The sequence below is a fragment of the Heteronotia binoei genome, chromosome 11 (assembly GCF_032191835.1).
Source record: "Heteronotia binoei isolate CCM8104 ecotype False Entrance Well chromosome 11, APGP_CSIRO_Hbin_v1, whole genome shotgun sequence".
Taxonomy (NCBI): domain Eukaryota; kingdom Metazoa; phylum Chordata; class Lepidosauria; order Squamata; family Gekkonidae; genus Heteronotia; species Heteronotia binoei.
The window spans coordinates 13,594,022-13,610,521 of record NC_083233.1 but is presented as its reverse complement, the minus strand read 5'-3'; the positions used below and the strand labels follow the sequence as shown (position 1 = coordinate 13,610,521).

Sequence of the window (16,500 nt, the reverse complement as noted above, 5' to 3'; positions counted from 1 at the left end):
CCTGCGGTCACAGCCTGTTCCAAGCAATGGAGATTCCAGATGGGCACCTTTGTTAGTCTGCAACCACAAGATAAAGCAGGAGTCCCGGGGACACTTTAAAACACTAACAACACATATGGCAGCTTTATTCCAGCTCTGACTTGATTTCCTTATAAAATGGGGGTTTCTATCCCAGCTGGACTTAATACTGTGTCTGCTGTGGCAGGAAAAAAAAAATTAAAAGCTGGCCAGAAGAGGAACAGGAAAGATTTAGGGCAGCAGGGAAGAAGAACTGACTCCTGCAATCCTTCCCCCGGTCCATGAATTAGAATTGCAGAGGAAATACGAGGTTCAGAAAGTTCCTTTCTCCCACATTTTAAGAGCTTTCCTCTATTGGGATATTTGGTTAATATAGCAGTCACAGAAGCGTGATACGGTAAATTAATCTCTCAAGAAGTATATGTGAATATATATACTTTGCCTATTGCATACCGGGTTCGTTTCAAGGTATTGGTTCTTACCTTTAAGGCCCTATATGGCCAGGGGCCTGCATACCTGAGGGACTGCCTTCCCCCACGTTCCCCAGAGAGCACTTCGGTCTGGATCACAAAATCCACTTACAATCCCCAGCCCTAAGGAGGCCAGGCTCATGTCAACGAGAGCCAGAGCCTTCTCTGTAGTGGCCCCAAGCTGGTGGAATGAGTTGCCGGAAGAGGTCAGGGCCCTGCGAGAGCTCATACAGTTCCGCAGGGCCTGTAAGACGGCACTCTTCCACCAGGCATTTGTGAACTAGGCTGTTGGCCACTACAGTTTATAGCAACATGCGAACCACCACCAGCAATCTGCTGTATAGCAGTTGCAGACAGGATAATTTAAGACCTGCTATACAGAGAACTATAAAATTGGGAAATGTGAGATCATGGCACTGAAACATTATGTATTTTATGTCTATTTTACTCTATGTTTTATGGTTTTAATGCTGTATTATTATGTTGAATCATGCACATGCGTGCCTGTGTGAGCCGCCCTGAGCCCGCCTCGGCGGGGAGGGCGGGATATGTGGAATAAAATGGCATCCTGCTTTTATGCCCATTTCTGCTTGCCAATCCATTAACAGCTTCTCCCACCTGATAAATATATATTTCCTCCTCAACTGCAGACTCACTGAACGCTGGCTGTATCAGAAAAAGAAGAGTCGTTTTTATACCCCGCTTTTCTCTACCCTACGGAGCCCCGTGACGCAGAGTGTTAAAGCTGCAGTACTGCAGTCCTAAGCTCTGCTCACGACCTGAGTTTGATCCCCGGCGGAAGCTGGGTTTTCAGGTAGCTGGCTCGAGGTTGACTCAGCCTTGAGGGCGGGATATGTGGAATAAAATTAAAAATGTAAGTTTTCCTCTCTTTTTTTTTTGTAATATACTTCATAAAATCTTTATTCAAGAACATCCAGTTCACATTCAGGTGGCAGTCAAAACAGGATAAAAGAAGCATAACAGAAAGACTACTTTCCCTGTCACAAAGGGCCAATTTGAGCGGCATTATGTGTGTTGGAGTATGAGGGCATTGCATCCACAGGAGAGACCTGCAGAGACATGTGTCTCCGTGGAAGGCCATGTGAATTTAGTGAGAGGACAAAGGAAGAGAGGGGTCAGAGGGATGGTCCCAAGTTCAGACAAAGAGGGGCATCCCATTCAAGGAGACAGCACCCATACACCCTTAGAGTGATATAGCGCCCCTCGACGTCCACTGCTTGCTCTGGCATCCTCCTTGTAGAGAAATACACTGGGGAAAAACAGCCTTAATGTTGAACTGGAAAACCTTCATCCGTCCACTGCTTTCTCCTGTCATCATTGCCCCGGTTTATTCTGAGGATGGGGTAGAAATTTGGGAGGGCTTTCCCCAGAGCTGTAGCCAGGATTTCATGTTTGGTAGGGTTCACAGCAGGATTTGTTGTTTTTTTTTTGGGGGGGGGGGGGGAAGGCCACCTGGTTTCGTGACCCTGGCCTCTTGGCCCTGTAAGCTGCCTTGAGTTCCACAGGCTAACCCGCCTTCACCTGGGCAGTCACAGCAGCTCTGCTCCCCCCACCCCTTTCTTATGTGCCCCTCTCTCCGGCAGACAGAGACCTCTTGACTCTCTCTCTCCTCACCCCCCCCCCCACTTTGCTCTGCACGCTGTTAGGGAAGGGGAAGGGGAGTTACAAAGAGTAATTAAAAAAAAAACAACTACTTGTTCAGAGTGGCGGTGAGCAAAGGGGTTAGATTGGAGGTCTTCCAGTGGAGGCGCCATACAGTTGAAGGGGGGTTGAAAGGATGGGCCTGGCCCCCCCTGTAGCTGCGGGCCCGGCTCCCCGCCCCTCACTTTTAAAAGGGCACGAGGAACACTTTTGATTCAAAAGAGAGAAAAAAGCCATTGTTCCAGTGCGCGTCAAAGTGCAACAGCTTTTTTCACCTCTTTTGTTCCGCTGGAAAGCAGAAGGGGGAGGGGCACCAATAAAATGGCGGTGGAGCTGAGGAGAAGGCTGGCTGCAGGGATGTGTTTGAATCTGATTGCAGGGTGGTATGGGCCAGCGCCCGGGACTGGCTGCATTAAATGGAGGGGCGCAGTTATATCTGCGGTGGGGGAAACACATATTGTGAATGGTTAGCAAAACACAACTCCCGACGAATGGAAAGACGCTGAGTGTGTGTGACTGCCCCAAGATCACCCATGGTAGGGTAGGGATTTGAACCTGGGTCTCCCAGATGCCACTTTGACACTCTGAACCTTATGCCAGGCTGTCTTAATTCGCCGCAACAGGCTTGTCTCTCCTGCTTGAGCACCGGGCCCCTCCTTCCTTCCCCCACAGAGCACAAAAAGAACTCCAATGGCAACACACTTGTGTATCCCACAATATCTACTCGGGATCCTTGAGAGTTGCCATCCTGCGCACAAGCCAAGATTCCTACCTGAAAGTCAACCTGAGTTCAGAATTATTGGCGGGGGAATACACTTCAGTTTGGCAGGGCCTTTTTTGCAGAAGGAACTCCTTTGCATATATTAGGCCACACACCCCTGATATAGCCAATCCTCCTGGAGCTTACAGTAGGTCCCATAATAAGAGCCCTGTAAATTTTGGAGGATTGGCTGCATCAGGGGTGTGCGGCCTAATATGCAAAGGAGTTCATGCCTTAAAAAAAAAGTCCTGGTAGGCACCAAAATGTGGACATCTTGGGCCACTGGAGTTGGTTTTCAATGAGAATTTTGTATTGCACTGCGTGCAAGAAAGGAGAGGGGGAAGGGGAGGAGACCATGCGCGCTATGCAAACAATCCACATGCACAAGGAGGAGGAGCTGTGGTGCGGTGGTCGAGCATCTGCTTGGCATGCAGAAGGTTCCAAGTTCAATCCCCAGCATCTCCAGTTAAAAGGGCCAGGCAGTACATGATGCAAAAGACTTCTACGTGAGACCCTAGAGCAGGAGTGGCCAAACTGTGGCTTGGGAGCCACATGTGGCTTTTTCACACATATTGTGTGGCTCTTGAAGCTCCCACTGCCCTGTCAACTGGCTTGGAGAAGCCATTTGTCTCTTTAAATCACTTCTCCAAGCCAAGCCAGGAGGCAGGTTGAAGAATGCATTCAAGGTTAAAGTTGCTTTCTTTCCAACTCTCCATTCCCCCACCTATTTGCCTGCCTCTCTGCCTTCCTTCCTTTGTTCACGTCTTGTGGCTCTCAAACATCTTACATTCATGTCTTGCAGCTCTCGAATATCTGACATTTATTCTATGTGGCTCTTACAGTTTGGCCACCATTGCCTCTAGAGAGTCGCTGCCAATCCGAGGAGTCAATACTGACCTTGCTGCCCCAATGGTCTAATTCAGTACAAGGCAAGGTTCACGTGTGCTCATGCTATAGGCGGGAAGCTGGAACTGTATTGCAGTCAAGCAACCATTCTGCTAGCGGAACTTCTCTCCACTGGCGGAAGCTGCCTTCTCCCAACACAAGACGCTCAATGCCTTCTGTAGGGAAAAACTTCCGCTAGAGGCAAACACCTCCACTCATATAACAGATCTATGAGATCTCCCCCAACAGATATGCTCCGGGGTGGTCAAGTAAATAAATGGATGCTCACCAAGAAACATGGAGGACAAACAGAAAATTAGTCCGCCATGAAAAGCACAAACCAGGACGGATTAGCTTTGCCCTCTTCTCCGCAGCTGCGCTGGATCTTGCCCGCAGTCAAAGCAGAAGGAAACTCATGGCTAGAGCGACTTTGTCAGAATACTTTCAAAAGGCTTTCAGATCCAGAATGTCCTACAATTTTCAGATATTCTCAGTGGACAGCAACGGTTTCCCATCACATCTGGCCCACAACCCGCCTTGTGGAGGAAGTCACTGCACACGGAATGCCATCAAAAATAAATTTGTCAGTGGTTTTAGTCTGATTAATTACTGATTGCCTGATGTTTTAAACTAAGCATTGTATGTTTTAAGCTTGATGTACGCTGCCAAAAAAGAGCCTTGTAAGCTCTTGGAGGATTGGCCACATCACAGGAGTGTGTGGCCTAATATGCAAAGGAGCTCCTGCTAGAATTCCACCCTTGGAAATACCTCTCACCTGTGGAAAGCATAGAAATGAACCAGTTAAGGCAGGGGTGGCCAACGATAGCTCTCCAGATGTTTTTTGCCTACCATCAGCCCCAGCCATTGGCCATGCTGGCTGGGGCAGATGGGAGTTGTAGGCAAAAACATCTGGAGAGCTAACGCTGGCCACTCCTGAAAGGTTTTAAAAAGTCTCTCAATATCAATGGGAAAAGGAAAGGTCCCCTGTGCAAGCACCAGTCGTTTCCAACTCTGGGGTGACGCTGCTTTTACAACGTTTTCACGGCAGACCTTTTTATGGGGTGTGCCGAGGGGCTCTTCAATATCAATGACTCTTCATCAAAAACCAGTATGTGAATACACTAAGTTATCATTTCAGGAAACATCTCGATCCGGCTGCATCAATATTGCAGGGTAGGGTCTGTTTTGACATGCGAACAATCTTGCGGGTGCGTCCCGCACTTTTAAACGCTGGCTCCTTTTGTTCAACCACGATAAGATTCTCAGAAGGCGATTTCTACGGCCTGCTGGAAGCACAGCCTGAAAATACACTACATGTACCAGCAGTACAATTCCTTTCCCTGTTGGCTTCCAACTGTTAGCCAGGAGGCAACGCCAAAAACAGCCTCTGTTTGTATCTTGTTGGCCACTGGGGCAAGAAATTAATTTTGGCTTCCCAAGAACAATTTTGCAGCTGTCTGTCATCTCCTTATCTGAGAAGTGTTTCTGCTTCTCACGAAAACCAAGGAGGTATTTCCTCCAATGACGACTGTTGGTGGAAGTTAACCACGAGGGTGTCTCAGGGAGGGAAACAAAACCCAGGGCCCCATTTTGTAGCCTTGTGCAAACTGAGAGAAACACAAATGTTTTCCACCAGTGCAAGAGCGCTAACCCTTCAGAATCAGGGTTATCATTTTAAATATATGCAAGCATTTAGTGTTAGTGTTAAACCCATTTCAGTCCAAGCAATTAACTGTGAAAGTTGCCTGCAAGTAATTTTCCCTAAACAAATTTAACTGAAGTTATGTTCCCTTCCCCCGCATGTGCAGTTTTTCAGCCTCAAAGCAGCTGTGTGTGTGTGTGTGAGAGCCAGTTTGGTGCAGTGGTTAAGAGCAGAGCTCTAACCTGGGAGAACCGGTTGGATTCCCCACTCCTCACACACAGCTGCCAGTGTGATCTTGGGTGAGTAGTAAGTTCTCTCAAGAGCAGTTCTCTCAAGAGCTCTGTCAGCCCCGCCTACCTCACAGGTTGTCTGTTGTGGGGAGAGGAAGGGAAGGAGACTATAAGCAGCTCTGAGACTCTGAGTTAAGGACTGGGTATAAATCCAATCTCTTTTCTTCTTAATGCTATTACAGTTCCTGTTTTGCAGATTTTTTTTGGGGGGGGGGGTCCTGAGAGAGAAAGACAGAAAGTTGCCAAGTCCATTCTTATGGCTGATGTGCGATTTGAACCCAGGTCTTTCAGAACTAAGATGAACACTCTCTCCCAAACTACATAAAAATGAACAAATTAGTTCATTCATCATTGTCAATTAAACATATATTCTGCCTTTCCTTCATTATAGGACTCGAGAGACTTTACAAAGAAGAAGAAGAAGAGGAAGAAAAGGAGAAGGAGGAAGAAGAAGACCGTAAATTTATACACCGCCCTTCTCTCTGAATTAGCCTTAGACTGGCTTTCAATCACCTTTATCTTCTTCCTCCACAACAGACACCCTGTGAGGTAGGAAGGGCTGAGAGAGCTCTCCCAGAAGCTGCCCTTTCAAGGACAATTCTTGCAAGAGCTATGACTGACCCAAGGCCATTCCAGCAGCTGCAAGTGGAGGAGTGGGGAATCTAACCCGGTTCTCCCAGATAAGAGTCTGCACACTTAACCACTACACCAAACTGGCTCTCACTGGAGTTCCCTGGAGGTTTCACACTGAGTAAGGGACCTTCCTTGGTTACTTTGATGTTTATTCCCAACTTTTCTCCTCAAGAGACATGCTTAGCGCAGCTTGCGACATCATTCTCCGCTCCTCCGTTTTATCATCAAAATCACAACAACCCTGAGAGAGTGACTGGCCCAAGATCATCACCCAGCCAGGTTCCGTAACAGAGTGAGGATTCGAACCTTGGGTCTTCAGCAAGATGGTGAAGGGACGGTGGCTCAGTGGTAGAGCATCTGCTTGGGAAGCAGAAGGTCCCAGGTTCAATCCCCGGCATCTCCAACTAAAAAGGGTCCAGGCAAATAGGCGTGAAAAACCTCAGCTTGAGACCCTGGAGAGCCGCTGCCACTCTGAGTAGACAATACTGACTTTATAATAATAATAATACTTTTTATTTGTATCCCGCCCTCCCCGCACGGGCAGGCTCAGGGCGGCTCACAACATATGATGGACTTTGATGGACCAAGGGACTGATTCAGTATAAGGCAGCTTCATATGTTCATCATGTGCCTTCCAATTGAGAGCACATGAACTCAGGAAACCAAGAAATGTGTTAGAAAGCAAATCCAGCAGCTGTTTACTTTCACTGTTTCCTCATGACACAGCACAGGCTACGACGGTTACACCTGAGGTCAAGTCAGACAGGAGAGATGTGAGTTCAAATCTAGTTTGGTTATAATGTTCATTTGGACAAACCACTCTCTGGGCTGCGTTTGTGAACTGTCAGATACGGCACTATTGTTACGCTACAGACCAGGAGTGGCCAAACTGGGGCTCAGGAGCCACATGTGGCTCTTTCACACATATTGTGTGGCTTTTGAAGCCCCCACTGCCCTGTGGGCCAGCATGGAGATGGCATTTCTCTCTTCAAATTACTTCTTCAAGCCGAGCCAGCCAGCAGCTTGGAGAATGTATTTAAGGTTGAAGTTGCTTTCTTTCTACCTCTTCCTCCCCCTCCCTACCCCATCTATTTTCCTTCCTTCCTACCTCCCTCCCATGTGGTTCTCAAACATCTGATGTTCATGTCTTATGGCTCTCAAACATCTGACATTTATTCGTCGTGGCTCTTACATTAAGCAAGTTTGGCTATAGACGTTGCTGGAAAGGAAACTGGGTTTTCCAATCTTTTCAAAGGTTATAAACAGGACAAAATTGGATGCCTGAACTCTTTAAAGGAAGGGCAGGATATAAATGTGACAAACTCGCCAGCATTTGCACATGGATGCTGCATGTACCTGTGGGTAAGCTCAGTTGCAGAGGACAGAATTCAAGTGACAGAACCCCACCGCAGGCACCACTCTATAGGAATGGGAGAACAGAATTGCAGAGCTGGAAGGGGCCATTCAGGCCATCTAGCCCAACCTCCTGCTTAGTGCAGGATCCGCATAAAGTAGGGGTGTCAAATGTGTGGCCCAAGGGCCAGATCAGACCCCCAGAGGGCTTCTAGCAGGCCCGCAAGCACCTCGCTGTCATCTGCTTCCTTCTCTCTCTCTAGCTTCCTTCTGCATCGCAGCTTGCTTTCCAGGCTTGCTCAATCGCACAGGAGCTACAGAGCAAAGTTTCTATTTTCTCCATTGGCTGACCAGCACATGAAGCAAATTATGTACAAAAGTAAACAATGCCAAGCCGTTTCATGTTTCCCCTGGGTCTTAGGCTCAAAGCATTGCGCATGAGATTTCTGTCATCAAAAGTAGGTTTGCAGCTTACACACACACCTGAACAACACCTGAACACCCTACTCAAGACTGCTGCAGCACAAACATTGTCTCCAGATTTTGATGCAATAATTCAGAGCAAGAATTGAGAGTTATCAAAAACTGTTAAATAAGCAAAATATTGAAAGAGTACTAATCTTTTAAGCATCTTTTAAGGTTTTTTAAAAAAAACTTTAATTGCGTTTGTCTGTGTCCTTTATAAAGTTTATATCTCCGCTACCTAGCACTACATTTTATAACATAAGAGAAGCCATGTTGGATCAGGCCAATGGCCCATCCAGTCCAACGCTCTGTGTCACACAGTGGCCAAAAAAACCAAGTGCCATCAGGAGGTCCACCAGCGGGGCCAGGACACTAGAAGCCTCCCACTGTGGCCCCCCAAGCACCAAGAATACAGAGCATCACTGCCCCAAACAGAGTTCTAACAATACACTGTGGCTAATAGCCACTGATGGACCTCTGCTCCATATCTTTATCCAATCCCCTCTTGAAGCTGTCTATGCTTATAGCCGACAGACATGGCCCGGCTTGACAAGGTCTCATTTATGTCAGATCCGGCCCTAGCAACAAATGAGTTTGACACCCTTGGCCTAAACCATCCCTCACAAGGGTTTGTCCAGCTGCTTGAAGATGGCCGCTCACCACCTCCCCAGGCAGCTGATTCCACTGCTGAACTACTCTGCAAAATATCAGTTCCCCAATATCCTGCCAGCACCTTTCCACCTGTAACTTAAACCCATTACTGCATGAGCACTCTCCTCTGCTGCCAAAGGGAACAGCTCTCCTCCCTCCTCTAAGTGTCAGCCTTTCAGATATTGTGAAAGAGATCGGTCCTGTCCCCTCCTCTTCTCCAGGCTGAACATTCCCGAGTCTCTCAGCCTTTCCCCATAAGGGATTTCGTTCCAGGCCCCCGATTATCCTGGCCACTCTGCCTATGGGGAGCCTGCACCCCCAAACCCTTCTGCACTCCTTGGGCCAGGCCTGCACGCCGGCTGCCTGTCAGAAATGCAAAGCAAGCATGTCAAAAAAGTGCGTGGATTGCCTTCTGAGTCATTCAAATGGGCTCACTGTGAACAGTCGCTAACAATATCAGCTGGGTGATGTTATACTGTGTGTGCGTCTGTGCGGTGGTTACTACATAATGGTTCTTTGCCGCATTTCTTACTCCAAATAGGCCCACCAGTGTCTCAGCAAGCCCTAGGAAATCAAATCCAAAGACACTACGGATTGCTATTTATATGCAGCTCCCTGGAGACTGGCTGGAATGGTTATTTAAAGTCAGAAAGAGAAGCTCCACCGAGCAAAGCAAGCAAGGGAAACAGTCAGATTGTTCAGAAGGTACATTCTCAGAGCCTTCCTCCCCCCCCCCCCAAAGTATGCATTTGTTTTGAGAGGTAGGGGAGGAATGGGGATGCTCTGCACAAGAGGTGTGCGCACAAACCCAGGGAAGAGGCAGCCCAGAAGGTTGAAGCATCTCTTCTTGCTAGAGAGGCGCAAAATGTTATTTCTTGCATCCCCCTCCCCCTGTCAACAGCCAGGAAAAGCCCATGTGCTCTGCCCTGGGGAGTCCCTCTGCTGCTCCCGCCCACTGCACGTTTCATTCAGCCCTCCCAGAGCACCAAAGCTGCGTGACCTCCGCCCAGGTGACTGACAGGCAAAAGGAGACAGAACCGGACAAACCTGGAGAAGAACAGGCTTGACAGAGAAGCCTGGCTTGGAAAAGGGGGGGGGGGGGGGAACAATTTGCTAAGGGACAGAAGAAAGCATCTGCCCAGGCTGCAGGAAGACTGAAGAACAGGGCCGGCCTGAGACTGTCTGGCACCCTAGCCAAGGCTAACTTCTGCCCCTCCACACACACACTGATAATGTGACTGAGTCTCATGGGAGGTGCCCAATTCGGTGCCCCCAAAGGGCTGGCGCCCTAGGCAGCCACCTAGTTTGCCTAGTGGCAGAGCCGGCCTTGCTAAAGAAAGGTTGTTTTCTCTGCGGCATGCTACGGCTTCTGTGCAACTCTGCAAGGTTGTCGGTTTTTTTGTAAACACTTTCACAATGTGATGTTGCTTGGGGGGGGGGGGGGGCATACAGTTTCTCACAGCGCAAAACAGACACAGTTTCACGCTGCATCAGTTCACCAAACCAGATACAGGCTGCAAACAGGCACACTAAGCAGCGCACTTCCAATCCACTTTCCAATTAGTCAAGTCAAATGTAATGCAGTCAGAGACCCATCCAAAAAAAAAAAATAAAGGAAAACAAGTAACAAGTGGCACTAGAAAAACCGAAGTATACAATTCAGCTTGGGTACAGTATAAGATATTATACATTAAAAAAAATCAGTTTCCATTTCTAGACTTTCCAACTAGATTGTATTGCGTGAACTGGCAAAACTCGATATTGGGAAGCGTCCCGAAAGTGGGTCGCAAGTGCATTAGGGGTGTGATCGCAGCCACAGTGTCGCTCTGTGCAAGACGTCGTCGCAGCCCACCCGAGGGGGAAGGCCGCTGGCTCCCAGCCTCGGCGATGTGAACCTTCCCACACCCCCACTGAACTTTGCATCCGAGCGATACGCGGCTCATTCCAACGGATGCAACCCACTGGAGAAATGCATCCAGAGAAGAAGCAAGCAACCTCTGGGCACCCCCCGCCCTAGGGCAGGAGCCCAGGCTGCTACAGTGGCGCAGGGGGAAAGCCCCCGTCGAGGGAGGCTGGGACTCTTGGTCGCCGCCTCTCCCTCTCCGCCCCCCCCCCCCCGAGGGCGAGAAGTTCTTCGCAAGCCTCCCGGGCAGCGTCAACACGCGACTGCATTCGGGTTGCAAAACAGGCACCTTATCACTGAAACAGAAAATGTGGGTTTGCTTGCACGGTTGCATAACCCACACCGCCCCCATTGCTCAAGTCGGGGGGCCAAAGTGGGTGAGGGAGGGAAGGGGGGGGGGAGACTGCTTTTGCAAGCTTTTGCTTTTGTTGCCTTCAAAACTCCCAACCCCACACACACACACAGACACACACCTCACCCCCCCCCCCCCCAAACACACACACAAAGCCCTCTCTCTGCAAACTGCCCACGATTTGCTCGAGTTGAGCTGCTGCAAACGACCGAGAAAGCAGAAGATGCAAACCCGGCACACAAGGCAAGCGGCGCTCCCCCCCCCAACCACCCCCCCCCCCCCCAATATATATATATATTCTTTCTTCTCCAGGCTCGGGAGCACTCACGTATCGCTTCAGCTTCTTCTCCGGGGGCGATTTGATGAGCCAGCCCGTGCAAACGACGTGCCCCGCCGCGCTCATCTTGGCTGCCCGCCCGCCTTGCACGGCACCCCGGGAGGGAAGGGAGGCAGGAAAGGTCCCGGCTGCCTGGCCGCCCGCTAGCCGCGCTCGGCTCCCCGCCGCCGGCTCCCGATGCTGCTGCTGCTGCTGCAGCCGCCGCCGCCGAAGCCCGAGGAGGAGGAAGTCATGACATTGATCGGTGACACGCACGGGCGGCGCCCCAGCCCGCCAAGGCGAGGCCAGCCGTCGGGGCACGTGACGCCGCCCGGGCCCGGCAACAAAAGCAAGCACGTGCGCGCCCCGGACCCTCCGACCCCCGCAGCCGCCAGCTGACCGGCAACCGGGGGTGGGGGGCGCTTCTCGAGAGCAGGTACAGGCGGAACTCCCCCCTCCCCTCCACGAGCCAGCCCTATGGGATGGATGCCTTTGCAGATTTGCAAAACTGCAGTGACTCCGGATCCCGGCCTCTTCCCCCACCCCCGTATTTTTTTTTTTGCAAGGAAGGCGCCAGATCCGTGTTGGAGGCAGGCTTCGAGTCGGAGCCTAAGCGCCTCGCCGGGTGAAGAGGAGGCCGGGCTGGGCGGACGAGGGCGGCAGGTGCCTCCAACCGCAGGGCTTCCGAAACGACCTTCAAGCGTGGTTTCGCCTTGTCCCCCCCCAGACTAGCGTTCTGCCCTGGAATGATAGAATGAGAGAAACTGTGATTCTAGGATTGTCGAGGAGAATGTCGGTTTTGGGGACAGAGATAAACCAGGATTCAAGGGCTAGTGCGAAAGTGGTTGGAAACCGAAATGAAATTTGGACGCGCGCAGCTCTTGGGAGAGATGCTCCTCCGGGGCGCACGTGGGCGGGTGCAAATTCTTGGCGGGTGTGCAAATTCTTTAAAGTCGGTGGCATTACGAAGTTTACGCAGGGGGGGGGGGGTGGAGAGCAAAAGTTCAGGCGCTGTTCCCGTTCAAGGTTAACTGAGTCTAAGTAATGCTGCATTCTTGAGTCCGAAAAGTTAAAGGGACTAACTGGGTCGGGGGAGGATCCGCTTCCTCTGTGCAGCTTCTGGTGGCCCGCAGGCCCTCGGTAAATTGGACGGCAATTCACTGGTGCATTTAGCTGTGTTTACTTAAAACATCTCTGTCTGGCTTTTCATCCTATGCAGTTCCAGATAGCAGTTTGCAACTCTGAAAAAAAGGAAATAATATCAAACAGCTCCCCTCCTACAAACACATCCATCGCAAGTCCAATATATATTCCAGGAGTGGCCAAACTTGCTGAAAGTAAAAGCTACATAGAATAAAGGTCAAATGTTTGAGAGCCGCAAGACGTGAGCATCAGATGTTTGAGAGCCCCAAGACGGGAAGGAAGGAAGACAAGCAGGCAGACAAGCAAATAGATGGGGGAGGGAGAGGTGGAAAGAAAACAACTTTAACTTGAAATTCTTCAAGCCGCAAACTGGTTTGGCTCGATTTGGAGAAGTGATTTAAAGAGAGAAATGCCTTTTCCAAGTCTGCCAACTGGGGGCTTTGAGAGACACACGATATGTGTGAAAGAGCCACATGTGGCTCTCAAGCACAGTTTGACCACCCCTGTTCCAGAGCAATGGGTGTACTGATTGCAATTATAGGCTGGACTCGGGTTCCAAATCTACATCCCGACATTAATATAACGGGATGACCTTTGCCCAGCAATTGGCCTAACCTACATCACAGGGTTATTGTGAAAATAGAGAAGAAGAACTGCAGATTTATATCCCACACTCTCTGAATCAGAGACTCAGAGCGGCTCACAATCTCCTATATCTCCTTCCCCCACAACAGACACCCTGTGAGGTGGGTGGGGCTGGGAGGGCTCTCCCAGCAGCTGCCCTTTCAAGGACAACCTCTGCCAGAGCTATGGCTGACCCAAGGCCATTCCAGCAGGTGCGAGGAGTGGGGAATCAAACCCAGTTCAGAAGAAGAAGACTGCAGATTTGTACCCTGCCCTTCTCTCTGAATCAGAGACTCAGAGCGACTGACAATCTCGTATATCTCCTTCCCCCACAACAGACACCCTGTGAGGCGGGTGGGACTGGAGAGGACTCTCACAGCAGCTGCCCTTTCAAGGACAACTCCTGCAATAGCTATGGCTGACCCAAGGCCATTCCAGCAGGTGCAAGTGGAGGAGTGGGGAAACAAACCTGGTTCTCCCAGATAAGAGTCCACGCACTTAACCACTACACCAAACTGGCTCTCTAGAGAAAGCATTCCTTGGAGGAATGGCCAGATAAAAATGTAGTTCTTTTTTTTTTTTTTTTTTTTTTTTTTTTATGTCCAAAAACTTTTTTATTGAATTTAGTAAACATACAAATAAAGCAATCAATGACTGTATCTGCAATCATTCTTTGTGTATAAGCATAGCATACCAGTAGAAAACAGAATATATATATATATACACAAAATACAAACAAAACAACACATACATACATTCACACATACATACATACTTGGCAGCTGAATTAAAAAATAAGTACTCTGTCCATATGTTAATTACATCAAATTAATAATGTCATAATATCTACCAGGAATACATGTACGCATCTGATCTACAGGACTAAAAGAAAATTTAAGAAATGGAAGCCACTTGTACATCAGAGAATCATTACCTTCTGAATTATTTATATTGCATAAACTATCTGCTATCTTGTCCATAGCATAGACCTCCCAGATTTTAGCATACCAGGCTTTAACTGGAGGAATATTGGGAGATTTCCAAAATTGGGCTAACACCATTTTAGCAGCAGCTAGTAAAAGGGATATCAGGGATTTATTGAGAGAAGTAATAGAAATACCTTTCCAACAGTCAAGCAAAATGAGTTCCAATCTTAAGGGTAAACTATAGCCCGTGATATCCTTGATTTTTGCCACAATTACTGCCCAAAACGACTGCACCCTCGGGCAAGACCACCAGCAGTGTATAAATGTGCCCACCTCTCCACAATTTTTCCAACATTTGGAGGATTGATTTATCGCCATATGACTTAATCTCTGAGGTGTTAAATACCACCGGAACAAAATTTTTTGAGTTTGTAATTGTATATTCAATGATTTTGAAACAAACGAAGGAGATGACCAGATTTGTTGCCAAACATCCTCCTGAAAATTAATTGAACTATTCCTTTGCCAAATTTCTTGATAGGATAACAAATCAACAGCATCAATGTCTAGCAAACCCTTATAGATAAATGAAATCAGTCCCTTCCGCTTTAAAAAAGGAGATTGTAGCAAGGATTCAAAGAAAGTAAGAGGTCGATTGAAATTGTATTTCTTTGAGAGTGATGTCACCAAGTTGTTAATTTGCAAGTATTCAAACCATGGGATTTTTGTCCCACCAGTTTTCTCTTCTAAAGATTTTTTGTCGAGCACTTTTCCATTGGACAAAATATCCACAAACCTATAAAGATTATATTTTTTCCAAATTGGAAAAGACTTGTAAAAAAACCCCGGTTGAAACCAAGAAACATCCATAAAATGAGATAGTGGAGACATAGGAGGGGCTAAAAAGAGGCGGCGTTTGTCCCAAATCTGAAAAATGGCTTTAAGGAAAAGGTTGGAGGAGATATTAGGAGGTCTCTTCTTTGGAAATTCCCATAATGTAGATTGAAATGATTTGTTATTTAGATAGGTATCTTCTAGGACCTTCCAGCCTGAATTTAAATCAGCATCATGGTATCTGACAAGGCCTCCTAAAATGGCAGCTTCATAAAATTTATGCAGATCCGGAAGAGCCAGACCACCTGAGGATTTAGAACGAATAAGAGTTGCATACCCTATTCTAGATAAGCCCTTGTTCCAAATGTATCTTAAGAACGAACGACGCCAACCCACAAATAAGTCCTCAGGAATAAGAATAGGAATGGCTCGAAATAAAAACAGAAATTTGGGGAAAATAAAAGATTTAATAATCTGAATTTTTCATTCCAGGGAATGAGTGAAGAATTTTTTTCTTTTGCATAGTAAGAATGTCCTTAATCAATAAATGATGATTGACTTTAAAAATATCTCCCAATTTTAAAGGTATATTGATCCCCAAATATGTCCAATATCTATCCATTTTTTGAAGTGATAATTTGAGTAGATGGAATCTTGGAGAGCATCTGAAATTGTGATGGGATAAGAATGGTTTTAGATGGGTTTACTCGAAGACACCGATATAGAAGAAAATACAGATAATAAATCAAAGACAGCTGAGTAAAGAAGTCTTAGGTTTTGTAACAAAAAGCACTAGGTCATCTGCAAACAAAGACACCTTAATTTGTTTCTTTCTAATAGGGATACCAGCATAATATTGGTATTACGGATAGCATTAGCAAGAGGTTCAATTGCGATTGCAAAAAGCAGAGGAGACATGGGGCAACCTTGCCTCGTCCCTCTGAAAAGATTAAATTCTTCAGAATCCAAATTATTAATAGAAAGAATAGCAGAAGGCGACTTATATAAAGAATGGATTATCTTCAGAAAATTCGGGCCAAAATTCATTTTCTGCAGTAAGGTTGTAAGATAAGGAACTTCAACGGAATCAAAGGCTTTTCAAAATCAATAGACAAGATAAAGGAAGACTCAATATTAAATTTCCGGCAGTATTGAATAACATCAAAGGACCATTCTAGTATTGTCCGTTAACTCACGGTGTGGGATAAAGCCCGATTGGTCAGGATGAATGTAGTTCCCTATAAAAGTATTAAGCCTAGCCACCAGGGCTGCTGTATAAAATCTTGTAATCGCAATTAAGGAGCGATATCGGCCTGTATGAACTAGGGTCTAGCAAGTCTTTTGTCTTTCTTTGGAAGAAGAATGATTTTTTGCCTGTGACCAAGTAACTGGAAAAGAACCAGACTGTACAAACTGATTACAGGCGTCCGCCAAGATGGGAGCCAACAAAGTATTAAAAATTTTATAAAATTCTGGTATAGAAGCCATCTCGGCCTGGAGATTTATTGGATTTCATAGACTTGATAGTCTCCTGTATTTCAAGTGCAGTAAAAGGTTTGTCCAAAAGGGATTT

At 47.5% G+C, this 16,500-nt stretch overlaps 1 protein-coding gene across 1 annotated transcript in view; it reads right to left on the bottom strand.

The window, feature by feature from the left end:
• GAB3 (GRB2 associated binding protein 3) overlaps nt 1-11,497 on the bottom strand; it is a 158,755-nt gene extending 147,258 nt beyond the window's left edge. The window contains exon 1 of the mRNA XM_060249961.1: nt 11,413-11,497. Coding sequence (XP_060105944.1) covers nt 11,413-11,487 — 75 coding nt within the window. The 5' untranslated portion in view covers nt 11,488-11,497. The remainder of the gene's footprint in view (nt 1-11,412) is intronic.
• Nucleotides 11,498-16,500: the final 5,003 nt, after the last annotated feature.